The sequence below is a fragment of the Engystomops pustulosus genome, chromosome 5, assembly GCF_040894005.1.
Source record: "Engystomops pustulosus chromosome 5, aEngPut4.maternal, whole genome shotgun sequence".
Lineage (NCBI taxonomy): Eukaryota > Metazoa > Chordata > Amphibia > Anura > Leptodactylidae > Engystomops > Engystomops pustulosus.
The window spans coordinates 70,969,404-70,982,973 of NC_092415.1; the positions used below are offsets into that span (position 1 = coordinate 70,969,404).

At 40.8% G+C, this 13,570-nt stretch overlaps 1 protein-coding gene across 1 annotated transcript in view; it reads right to left on the reverse strand.

The window, feature by feature from the left end:
• The window catches only part of DIPK1C (divergent protein kinase domain 1C), a 49,927-nt gene that overhangs the window by 18,468 nt on the left and 17,889 nt on the right, over positions 1–13,570 (reverse strand). The window contains exon 2 of the mRNA XM_072152344.1: positions 7,066–7,743. Coding sequence (XP_072008445.1) covers positions 7,066–7,743 — 678 coding nt within the window. The remainder of the gene's footprint in view (positions 1–7,065; positions 7,744–13,570) is intronic.

Here is a 13,570-nt window from a genome sequence, read left to right on the forward strand (position 1 = left end):
TGAATATCTTATGGCATGGTCCCGGTGTTCTCTTTTCCCATCTGAATTAAGCGCCAGGTCACACAAGGACATTGCTGCTCCATTTACTGACTATGGGACTGTTAAAGATAGCCAAAAAGCAGGGTGCCATCGAGATCTATCACTGCATTTAAATAGAGGAACCCAGCAGTCATATCCACATGATCAGATTTTATATCCTGTGGATTGGGGTTAATATTTGAACTTAGATTAGCCCTTTTATTAAATGTATTGAAAGAAGTTCATAAAAATGCCTGAAGAAAAAGTAAATAAAACAATAATACAGCTAAAAGAACAGTGTGTCAGGCTCCAAAGGGTAGTGGACCTAATGGATCGCCGTGGACGATGACATAAGCCGGCACCTGGGACCGGGGTACCAGGTTTATAGCTGGGAATCTTCAATCGGATGTTCCTAGAAGACAGCCATACTTTGGCTCAGTGAAGAAAGAGGTGATGTCAGCTGTAACCGGGTCTTTTCTGTCCAAGAGGGAAGCATACCATGCCAGGGTTTTCCTGGCTGATGATGAATGTCACCTTAGACCGCTCCGTGATGAACTGTGTCAGCATAAACTCAATGTGCAGGGAGCACTGGGTGATAAAGCCCATGCACAACTTGGGGTCTCCATCAAACTTTGATGGCATGGAAAGTCTCAACCTAGATGCAAACCTGCCGAAGACACGAAGATCCGGCAGGGAACACAGGAAGGGGTTGGGAATTTATCATAATTTAAATATTCGGAAGCTGGCGCATGCGCCCTAGGAGGTGGGGAGGGGCACAGGAGGGGGAAGTGGCAGGGGTCTGGGGGCACAGACAGGAGCATGGCTGCACATGCAACCTGGGTCCCAGGAGCACCCGTGACACAGTGAAACTTTTAGTACAAATAAAAAAATTGACGTGGGTTTATATTTTAACCTTGGATTTTAGGGTCATTGTTCTGACACTGCAAATCATTTTAGCATGAAGTGGGCAGATGGAAGGACGTGTAGGATCGGAATAGACAGCAGCTCTTTGTAGTCTGTTACTATGGAAAGTTATGAAGGTCAAGGTTAAGAATAAAAGGGTATAACAAGGTATATAATGAAAATAACCCAAAACTTCTGCAGAATTTCTGCAGAAGGATATACATAATACTTTTGAATGAAAGAGATTCTATCCTCCAAACATTGGCCAATTGTATTCGTTCCATAGGGCAAGAATGGGTAGCTTTACAATGCACTGCTTAGCTGACTCTAATACTTAGAGAAATAGTTGCTGGGACTTGACTGACAATGATGAAATGAACATTATACTATGTAATTATAAATCAGACTATTTGTAATAAACTAAATAAAAGATCATAAAAAGTTATTGTTACTATCCTTGGAATTGTGTTCTCAGAGACCTGTGTAGACAAGTCATATTAACTCAGCTATGATGCACAAGAGATATTTTTCCTGATACATGTGACACAAAGCGTACATAACACAGAGCAAACTGTGATAATGACATTGTTCATTAAGGGATTATCATTTGTCAAGTCACTTCTGTTAGTATGTACATAAACAGTGTTCTACAATAATTAAACTTTACAGGTTCAATGAAAATATTAATCTCAACAAACAGATCCTGTCTACATACAAGAAATCTGTACTGTATAAGTGTACACAGACTAGAATCAGAGATTTTGATGATCCTTACTTCCCCCCTTTATGGCAAAGGAACAAAAACAAGCACATACTTTAATCCCACTAAACACTGGAGAAATCCAAGTGAAGGGTGTGGATCAGGAACCGAGAAATGATGAGATAGATTTTCAATCTTATGTAGTCAGGACTATGAAAGCCAACAAGAATATAGCTTTGGCACATTGTCTGAAGAGTTCATTGAGACTATAAAATTGGTTAAACAACAGTAACAAGCAAATATTTCATTTCTTTTAGAGGAAATGTGTCACCTCAATCATTAATTCAGCATTCTTAAAGAAAGACACAAAGTTACTTCTCTATATGTGACAATGGGGCATATTTATTAGGACCTCTGCGCCACGCCTCTTGATGTATCGGGCTGCGAACTTGCAGCAGCGGGCCTATCAGACGCTGGTGCGCCAATGTGTCTACTAGCTATATGTGATACAAGTTTTAATATAGACACCATGGGGCAGATTTATCAAGCTATCTGAAATCAGAATATTCTTAGCTGCCCATGGCCACCAATATTCTGACTTTCAGACAGCTTGATAAATCTGCCCCAATGTTTCTGAGGTCACAGGCATCCTTTCCTTGTTTCACTGACATTAGGAAAATCGCTTGTGACCTCAGAAACATGTTATATAGTTAGACTTTTAAATAAACTCAATAAGTCTGTCTTTGAGGGTCATTTTTTGCATCCAGAAGTCTTTTGTTGTTGTTTGACCTCTTTTGTATTTCTAAACCTTCTCTCCAGGTAGGTTTCCATCTGCTCATTCAAGTAATTAATAATGGTACCATTATAAAATACATATGGCTGGGTTTACACTTAGTTCTTTTTGCGTACACTCTGTGTATTTGTTGTGAAAGCTCCTGACTTGTACACTGAGTGTATAAATTGACATATACTGGCAGACAGAGGCATAGTTGTTGCCATCTGACCAATATACATCACATCTGATGAAAGAGACAGGATGGAAAGACATAGCAAATACCTGTGCAAGCAGTTTGCGCCTAAAAGAAAGTGCAAAGTATTATGGAAAACTGGCACAAAGCCCTTAGTAAATGTGCTCCAATGACCCTAAGCACACAGCTAAAATAACAAAGCAGTGGGATCTTCAAATCCGTATTCAATAGGGAAATCGGACGGTACGAGGCTGCATCCAAAGAGTCCTTGTCCTTCTTCGGGATGAGCACAATATCTGCCTCTGCCATTGATCCAGTGACCCTTCCCCTACTAAAACACTCTTGAAACACCTTCAATAACTTAGGAAGGAGAAGGTCACTATATTTTTTGTAGAGGCTGAATGGGAGCCCATCCGGGCCCGGGGATGTATCTTTACTGAATGATTCTAAGGCCTTTTTTAATTCCTCTATGGTGATTGGGGCACCTAAGATCTCTCTATTATGGGCTGATACTTGTGGAAACTGAATTCTTTCCAAATATTTTCGATTTCTCTGTTGACTAACTGCCAGCTCAGATTGGTATAATTCCGTATAGAAGTCCCTCAGTATTTGCATAATCTCAACTGGATCCCTAGTAACTTCCCCCTCTTTATTTCTTAGTACCATAATTAAGCTGTTGGAGTTGGTATTGCAGATTTTATTGGCTAAATGTTTCCCTGGTCTACCTCCTTCCACAAAAGAGTTCTGTGCTTGGAAAAAATAACAAAGCAGTGGCTTCAGAACAACTCCATTCTTGACTGGCCCAGCCAGAGGCCCGACCTAAACCCAATTGAGCATCTCTGGAGAGACTTCAAAATGGCTTCCACCAACGTTCACCATCCAACATGAGGGAACTGAAGAGGATCTGCAAGGAAGGTGCTTCTACTCAATACTTAGTGAAGGGTCTGAATGCTTACTTTGTTTTTTTTTTTTTTTATAAATTAGCATAAATATCTACATTTCTGCTTTTTTTGTCAAGATGGTGTGCAGAGTGACTGTGCCCTTAGCTTTTTTCATGAAATCACACTTCTATGGGCAATAAATATTTTTTTCAGTGCTTACTCTTTTCTCCCTTTCATACTTTTCAAACTAAGAGAAATATATCAATGTATCTTTCTATGTGAAATATTCAATATCATTAAGCAATAGCCTTTTCTAAGCCAGAAAGTAAGTGTTTTCCACTGTTAATTTGCTTGGCAATAACTGGAAATGTATAACTCAATATTGCTGAGACCATAATATTGCTGAACACTATATACACTCTGAAAATAATGCAGTTATGAAATTATTTCCAATCCTCAATACAACCCTTAATTTAAAGTGGGGCAAAATTATAGTTACCTGCAGGGGCATCGCTAGGTCAAAACATCTTTTGGCTGGAGCCCTAGATATCCCCAGGTCAGCAGGACATGTGTTCTGCTGTCAGGATATTTTTCCCCACTCTCATGAATATCTGTGTCTTCAGAGAGCCGCACTTCCTCACTAGTGAAGTGAGAGGGAAACATGATAGGAGGTAAATGAGGTAAGGGAGGGACATGAGAGGTAAGGGGGGGGCTGAATGAGTAAGAGGGGACATTAGGGGGTAACTGAAAGAGGAGGGAGTAACTGAATGAGGAAGGGGGGCATGAGGGGGGGTAACTGAAAGAGGGAGTAACTGAATGAGGAAGGGGGACATGAGAGGGGTAACTGAAAGAGGAGGGAGTTACTGAGTCAGGAGGGGGAGTACATGAGGTTAGTGACTAGTTGAGGAGTGGAGAGAACACAGTATTAGTGAGTATAAGTGTTTTTTTAACTATGCACTGTGAGGGGAAGGCACATTATTGGGTGCTGTCCGAGGACTTTACCGGGGGGCTGTGAGGATATTTTTTTAGACCACACTCATAATATGGCATTCACGTTGTGTTTACAAACACAACGCTAGCTTTTAGGGACGGGCCTCGACTTGATTGCATAGGTGTTTCCAGTAACTCACATGAGATTGATAACCAGCACCTGGTGTTGTTATTGGCACAAACAAATGTGAGGGGGTTATGTGCAGGAGTGGGCATTAATGTAAGTGCAATACTTATGCATTGGTGCTCGTGTCCCGGATCTTTTACCCCCCTAGCAACGCTCCTGGCAGTAAGCAAAGTGCCATGGGTCCTTAAAAGGGAACCTACCATCACTATTCTACCTATAAAGGTAGATCGGGTGGTAGATGGATGAATGGGAAGTGAGGATAGCCCTTTTTTGGGCTAACCCTCACGCCCCGGCTATCTTTTAGAAAACTTTAATCCTGGGATATGTAAATTTTTTTAAGCGGCTACTGGGGCGTGGAGTAGCTGGACATGAGGCTACAAGTCGCGGCTACTCCACGCCCCAGTAGCCTCTTTACTCCAACTACCATTTAATCTTCGGCGCGCTGCTCCTCGTACCTGTGCGCCCTCATCCAAGTCCCCGTGCAGCTCCGCATGCACAGAACACAGGCCTTCGGCTGCGCTGCCACTGGTCCGGGGCCACAGCTACTGCGAATGCACAGAACGCCGCAGCTGCCGGGGGACTCGGATTATGGCATGCAGCTACAGGGAGCTGCGCGCCGAATATTAAATGGTAGGCGGAGTAAAGAGGCTACTGGGTGTGGAGTAGCCGCGACTTGTAGCCTCATGTCCAGCTACTCCACGCCCCAGTAGCTGCTTAAAAAAATTTACATATCACAGGATTAAAGTTTTCTAAAAGATAGCCGGGATGTGAGGATTAGCCCATTCATCCACCTACCATCCGATCTACCATTATAGGTAGAATTGTGGTGGTAGGTTCCCTTTAAAGGAAATCTACCATCAAAATCCAGCATGATAAATCAGGGACACTTACTTGTGGGGTACACCTGACTATTTAAGGAATGTACCCCTAGACTGGGGGATGACGTTATAAGATGCAACTATTGCACATTAAAAGGGTTGGTGATTTGTGCCTTTAAGATGTGTTCTCACCTCTCCCCTGTTTCTTACATCATGGCGTCCTCCCCTCGTGGGGGTTTATATGACTGGGAGACAAGGTTATCTCCCTCTTTGAGGTGAAACTCAAGCTGTCCCTCCCTCCCTATGTTATTGAGTGTAATTTTTTTTAATGTTTTTCCTTTGTATTTTATAGTTAATTTTGAGGCACAGCAGGCAGATGGAAAGTTTGGAGATGGTGTTTGCTCGGTTTGCCAACTTGCCAGCTGGGAGTCTGGCTGGGAATAGAGTTTCCAGAGCTCTAAAATGTGTGATCACGGATATCGCGGGTGTTACCGGTAAGCTTTTGCTGCAATATGCAGCAAAGACTTACCGGCTATGGAGAGGGCTCGGCCCGCGAGCCCTCTTCATGCACCGGGACCTGGCGAGCGCCGTACTAGTAGTCGGGAAGGGGTTAGAAAATAAAAGTAATCTTTTGGTGGAAAAAACAATTTGTCATATGGCCAAATTCTGATTTTATGGGTGTTAAAATGACAAAAAAAGTTCAGACTTTTTTTTACTGTTATGGGGTACATTTCATGAGTTCTTATATTTTTAAAGATCAGGACTTTGGGATATGGGAATAACATTCATGGTTTTAGTTATTTACAAATAGGTTCGACAAAAAGGGGGGTTTGATTTTTTACATTTTTTTGCATTTTTTTCAGGTCTCCAAAGGCATTTGAACCCTATGGGTTCTGATCTTTTCTACAATATGCTTCACTACAACTGTAATAAATTATGTCTAATTATGACTAATCTGGAAGCCTTCGGGGGGCTCCCCTTTGTTATGCCAACTGAGCAGCTTTCCTGATGAGATCATGGCCCCCATAATATATAATAGAGCAGATACCTGTCCTGTATAGAGAGGTTTGTACCCCTGTGGCACCAATGAGTTCATTTGCTTAATTGTTTTCTTTTTTTTTAATGAGAGACTGATGGGAAACACAGAAGGTGTGATTGGAAAGGTAGTAGACTTTTAAGAGGAGTCTTTCACTACAGCCAAGACTTTATAAAGGTATATATTACTGACCCACCACCACTTACAAACAGCACTAATGGACTATAGTTCAGGTTATTTTCTCTCCTTTAATGTGCATTTCAATATACCAAAATGATGATTTGCCCCTTTGATTAAAACTTTACATCCTGCTCCCCAGGTGTTGCAGTAGAAGCTTTTATCCCGGTATGCTTTAAAGGACATTTACCACCAGGGTGAAAGACTGTATGCAAATGATGCTAAGGGGCTCCTGAGTCCATTAACACTTATGAAGCTTGGAGCCCCTCAAGCTCATTTGCATATAGTCCTTCATCCTGGTGGTAGATGCCCTTCAAATTATATTCAGACCAATCATTTCACATATAAACTAAGCAGTCAGAAGGTTAAGCCAGGTAGCATTCTCATTCAGTTAAATGTTACAATGAGATGCAGATTATTCAGTGGGGGTGAAGAAAGATAACTTACAGTGAGGTCGCTTCTAATAGCAAAGTTCTCCGGTTTGATATCACAAAGGTGTAGGCGATGAGAGAACTCGTTGTCAAACTGATGGACCATATTTAAGAAACTGATGGCAATGTCAAGGATAGCGTTCATCTTTTCCTCACCTGTTTTGCATTGACCAACAACCTCTTCCATAGGAAAAAAATGTTGTTTCCAAGAGTGTCCAGCACTGAGAAACTCAACACCATAGAAGTGTCCACAGGTCCCGACTACACGGAGGACATGTCTACTAAAGTCTTGAAGCAAATTAAAAAGTAGATATTCTTCTTGTTGGTATAAGGACCACATACTTGCAAGCTCTACTTTCCAGTCCTGACTATACTTCCTTTCAGGCCATAAAGGTAATAAGGTGATGTTTGGCAAGTCCAAACCCAGGGTGTTTTTAATTTCCACAGCTACCATCATGAGAAGTTCTGCATCTGGAAGAGGCTGAGCATCAGATTCATCCAGGAAGACAGGAGTCTGAAACTTGAAAAATGCATCATTTTTGGACTTCAGGATAATTGATGTGCCTTGCCAGTCAGCTTGTAGAACCTTTTTACCCTGTTGGTAGTGAAGGCAGTGCTTATACATCAGCTTCTCAGTCACACACAGATCTTCACATAGATCTCCGGTCACAGCTTTGTTGTTGTAATCATAACACTATAAAGAAGGAAATATAGTAAACAAATATCAAACATCTTATATTATGTAGAATACTGTATCATTTATTAATCATTTCTAGAAAGAATTTCAGCTTCTGTAAACACCCAAGACATATTGGACTGACAATTATAATACATTTGTAACATTTGGATACTAGAACAGATACCTCAGAATTTTTCCAATGTTGGAATTCTAAGTCAACTCTATAGTTATCACAATGAGGATATTGATAAAGCATGGTGGTGCCATAATGTGGATAGGAAGGTTTTTCTGGCCTGATTTGATGTTCTTCTAGCTACAGTAGCTACGTCAGCTGTTAATTCCTGGCAGTGCAATAGTCACTTAAGCAAATCAAACTGAAAGCGAAGAGTAACTTCAAGATTCAGAAACTGTTTTACAGTTGTCAATAAAGGTCATTGCTTTAACAATATTTAATCATAATAAATGCAATGAAAAATATGGTATACTTTGGTAATTAGTGGCAGCAATACTGAATTTAAAACAAACTGTTATAGGTAGGATCAATATTAATAGGAGCACATGCTTAGTTACATTACTTCACAGCACCTAAAGCACAAAATGTCTTCCTTTCATATTGTTAATATTCATCAATTCATGGATCATCAATATATTGGTTATAGCATGGGGTACACAACGGGTTTCAAAACTTCTTTGTGAAGCAGGTGAACATGAAAGTTCATCTACATATATATCTTAGAATGCCCAAACTATCTGGTCCGCTCTTCTTCTCTACAAACTACCTTCCAATTAATGATAGGTGTGTAACACACAGGAGACATAGCGACGCCTTACCATTTGTATGAATAAAAAACTGCTTAGAATGAACAAATATATTGATTAGAATTGTCGGCTACTATATTCCCTAGTTTTTGTAGAAACAAATGATTACACATTTCACTGGTATGATAAAACCTGTAATTAAATCATTAAATGGAAAGGATGGTCTAGTGAAGCAGGGTACAGTTTTATTATGCATATAAAGAAACTTTTTTTTTGAGAGCAGGAGAAGAAAAGCATCTATTCTGCGCTTGATTTTTTCAGTTTTTTGGTTATCACCATATAGCCTAATAATCATATTATTTTTATTCTATGGGTCAATACGATTACGGGGATACCATACTTGAATATTTTTTCTAATGTTTTACTAAGTCTGAAACTAAAACCCTAATGTGGGGAAAAATCTATCATTTGTGAACACCATCTTCCAAGTGGCATAACATTTAACTTTTTTGGCTTTTGGCGTTTTTGTACTTTGCAACGGTATCATTCTAGAGTACATATTTTTTTGATCACTTTGTTTTGTGGGATTAAATTGGTAAAAATCATAATTTTTGGAGTGTTTTTAACAGGTTTTTTTAATGGTGTTCATCGTGTGGGTTCAGTAATGATTTACTTTTATTCTATGGGTTGTTATATATGTGGTTTGTGTTATGATTTAGACTTTTTTGTGCATTAGATGTGTCACCTGGGATATGGGTCGCAGGAGCACCTGTGTGCCTCCCTGTGTCCCCGGAGCACGCCTGCACTCTAACTTACCTTCCCTGGCTCCAAGGGTGGTCTCTGCGGTACCCATCTCCTAGGGAGTTGCGGGCTTGCTGAGATTTAAAGGGCCAGCACGCCGATAATGGCCGCAGGCTGGCCACCTGCCCTGATAAATTCCCAGCCCCTTCCTTTGTCCACTTTGTCTTTGTGCCTCACAGCCCTAGAGAAAGCTTGTCTGATGCCCTTTGCTTGTATTCTGAAAACCATTGTGACCCCGGTTCTGTTATTGACTCTGATCCCGTGCTGCCTCTCCTGACCTACTGCCACCATGGAAAAAGTTGTGCCTGTGGAATGACCTGGTGGTACCACGCAGCAACAAGTCCAACCTGCTTTGGCTCTGGTGAAAACCGGGTACCACTTAGGCTCCGGTCCCTGGTGTCGGCTTACGTCATTGTCCGCGGTAATCCAGTGGGTACAGTGGGTAATCCAGTGGGTCCGCGGTAATCCATATGTCTCTTTATACGTCATGGGGCTTACAGGCATTGTTATTAATTATTTATTTTTTTAGTTTTTTACTAGTTCCACCATGGGACATGAACAAGCAATCATCTGATTGCTTGTTCATGATAATACCCTGCAATACTGAATTAGTTGCATGTGCATAGGCTGACACTGTGCCTTTAAGATGACGGCATCTTACAGGCAATGCCTGCGGACAGCCCTGGGGTCCTGATCTGACCTCAGGGCTGCCATAGGAACGATCTGTGGCCCCCAAAGAGGGTGCAGGGCGATCATGGGACAGAGATCCTTTAAAGGCAGTTTAAATGCTGCGGCATGACTACGGCATTTAAAGGGTTAAACACCCGCGATCGGAGACTACTCTGACCACGGGCATTACACTTTAGTGTTGGCTGTGAGTTACAGCCAACACCCTGTGTATCCCGATGCTGGCTTCAGCTCTGGGTCTGATATATCGAATGCTGAGCGCTAAGGAGTTAAGGGGGTTTCAAAAATTGAAATGGAATTTCCAAAATGGAATTTTTTTAAAAGGATAATACATTCATTTTGGCCAAAAAATTTAAAATTCCCAATGGATTGATGGGTTTGGCCACTCTAACATAAATTTCCCATGTGGCTTTACTGCTTTAATAATAATTCCTAAATGTTCACCAATTGATTCATCATTCCTTATACTCACTTTAGTGCTGTGTATAAACTCTCTGTGAAACTTTGCTACATGCCTGAGCCTTGATGAATAGGAAGGGCCAGTATCAGGAGATTAGGACTCATCCTGCACCCCTATCCCTTCTGTCTGTCACTGGAAGAAAAACATACAGAAAAACATACTGGAGGCTGCCATTAGGACGGACTGAAAGAGTAAGAAACAGGAAGTTGCATATATATGCAGAGGGCACCAAGGCTGAAGCTTTCATAGCAAGTAAAGGTACATGCAGAGACGTGTCTAATGGAACAGATTTGTTGAAAAAGTGGCCAACCTCATTAAATGATGAAAAACTTCACAAAGTTTGATACACAATTGTTCCTGAATGTACTGAAACCTCATGGTAAACAGCTGTACAGGAGGGCATAGAATAAAAGGAGCGCCATTCAGAACAAATATGCATTGTCACATTTAATTGTCTAAAATCAACTTTTAAAATTATGCTAATGCAACAAAAGGGTTTTAGGGGGGGGGGGAGTACCAGAGTCCCTCCATGTTGTAGCCTTGCACGCTCTCACACTGTACAAAAGCACTTTACAGTTCTACAGTGTAAAAGCCTGTGAAGCCACAGAATGGAGATGCTCTGAAAAAGCACCACAGAGCCCTTCAGGTTTGTTAGCATCATTTTAAAAGTTGATTTTAGAAGGAAGGAGGCCATGGATAACAAATATTAGAAGATTACCACAGTCACAAAGCCTGGATCTATGAGTAAGTCCTGCTGGTTTTTCCATGCTTGATTTTGATAATAGATTTCCTTTTTACAAAGAACTTATATTCCAAAATTTCCCCTACGTTCTTTCAGTATTGGCATCGATAGGGTGCTGATATGATTGAAAACTGTGGTAGAGCTGGAAACACTACGTTAGTCATAAGTTACTGCTTAAACTGACATGCTGCCAGGCAATAAATAAGTGTGGTTTTGAGTTGTAGTTTGGGCACTTAGCTTTCCTATATTGTTCATAGACATTTTTTCAAAATGTGCATAATGGCATTTGATGCAAAAATATATTAACCCTTTCAGGACCTGGCCCTTTTTTGTTTTTTCATTTTCATTTTTTACTCCCCATGATCAAAAATCCATAACTTTTTTATTTTTCCATGTACAGAGCTGTGTGACAGCTTATTTTCTGCGTAACAAATTGCACTTCATAGAGATGGTATTGAATATTCCATGCCGTGTACTAGGAAGCGGGAAAAAAATTCCAAATGCAGTGAAATTGGTAAAAAAACGCATTTGTGCCGCCTTCTTGTGGGCTTGGATCTTACGGATTTCACTGTGCGCCCCAAATGACATGTCTACTTTATTCTTTGGGTGGTACGATTACGGGGATACCAAATTTGTATAGGTTTTATAATGTTTTCATACATTTAAAAAAATTAAAACCTCCTGTACAAAAAATTTTTGGGGGATTTTGCCATCTTCTGGCGCTAATAACTTTTTTATACTTTGGTGTACTGAGCTGTGGGTGGTGTCATTTTTTGCGGATTTTGATGACGTTTACAATGTTATCAATTTTAGGACTGTACGACCTTGTGATCACTTTTTATAGAATTTTTTAATTTTTTTAAATGACAAAAAAAGTGCCATTTTCGAATTTGGGCGCGATTTTCCGTTACGGGATTAAACGCAGTGAAAAAACGTTATCATATTTTGATAGATCGGGCATTTTCGGACGCGGTGATACCTAATGTGTTTATGATTTTTACTGTTTATTTATATTTATATCAGTTCTAGGGAAAGGGGGGTGATTTGAGTTTTTAGGGTTTTTTATTATAATTTTTTTTTTTTTAACTTTTTTTTATTTTTATTTTTAGTACTTTTCAGACTCCCTAGGGTACTTTAACCCTAGGGGGTCTGCACGATCCTATCATATACTGCCATACTACAGTATGGCAGTATATGGGGATTTTACTCCTCATACATTACAATGTGCTGATAGCACATTGTAATGCATGGGTTAACCAGAAGTAGCCTCGGGTCTTCGCGAGACCCGAGGTTACCATGGCGACGGATCGCCACTCCCCGGTGACGTCACGGGGAGCGGCGATCCTCGAAAAGATGGCGGCGCCCACGCGCCGCCATGCTTTTGAAGCCGCCGGCAACTTTGCCGGCGGCGATCGAGGTGAAAACACCCGCGATCGGTGCTAGCACCGATCGCGGGTGTTACCGGTAAGCCTTTGCTGCAATATGCAGCAAAGACTTACCGGCTATGGAGAGGGCTCAGCGCGTGAGCCCTCTCCATGCACCCGCGGCCGACCCGTGACGTGCTATTACGTCACGGGTCGTGAAAGGGTTAAAGGACATCACCAGATCAAGTATTGTAAACCAAGCACACCGACTAGTGTGCGCTGCCTCTGGCAGGATCTGCTATTCTTTTAGATTCTTATGCCCTTTTTTTAAGAAAAAGGGGCTTTAAAAGGTATGCAAATGAGCCTGAGGGGCCCCAGACTCTATTAACTCCTATGCATAATTTTTAAAGCCCTTTTTTCTTTAAAACAAGGGCATAAGAATCTAAAAGAAAAGCAGATCCTGCCAGAGGCAGGCATGTAACAGTATGTAACATGTAAAATGTAACAGTATGTCTGTATGTTTGGTTTACAATCCTTGATCTGGTGATAGATGTCCTTTAAACAGATAGATATACAGATAAAAATAATTAGATGGAAGTCTGGTAAAATGTAGTACGTGTATGAGACAAATGAGCTCTTGGGGTAATAGAGGTGATGAATATGTCACAAGCAAGTCTTCAATAGAGTTTTCTGATTACCCCTGGAAGAGGCCTGAAGCAGGAAAACACTTTTCCTAGAGTTAGCTTCAAAATGATTTGCTTCACTGATCAAGAGTATAGAATAGCGTTTGCTGCACCCTTTATCACAATGAGCCAAAGGCAGCATAATGCGGTGACTATATAATCTCCAGTGTAAGCCTGAGAGTATGGTCAGGCATGTGTGATTCTTCATCTTATGTTGTTCTGAGATTATGAACCACTATCATGATTGATTCCACGTTATTAAAAAACTTTTTGTACAGAACATTTATCACTCATCATATTATTAATTTTCAGCTATTTTACAAGATATAGATTACAGAAGGACAAA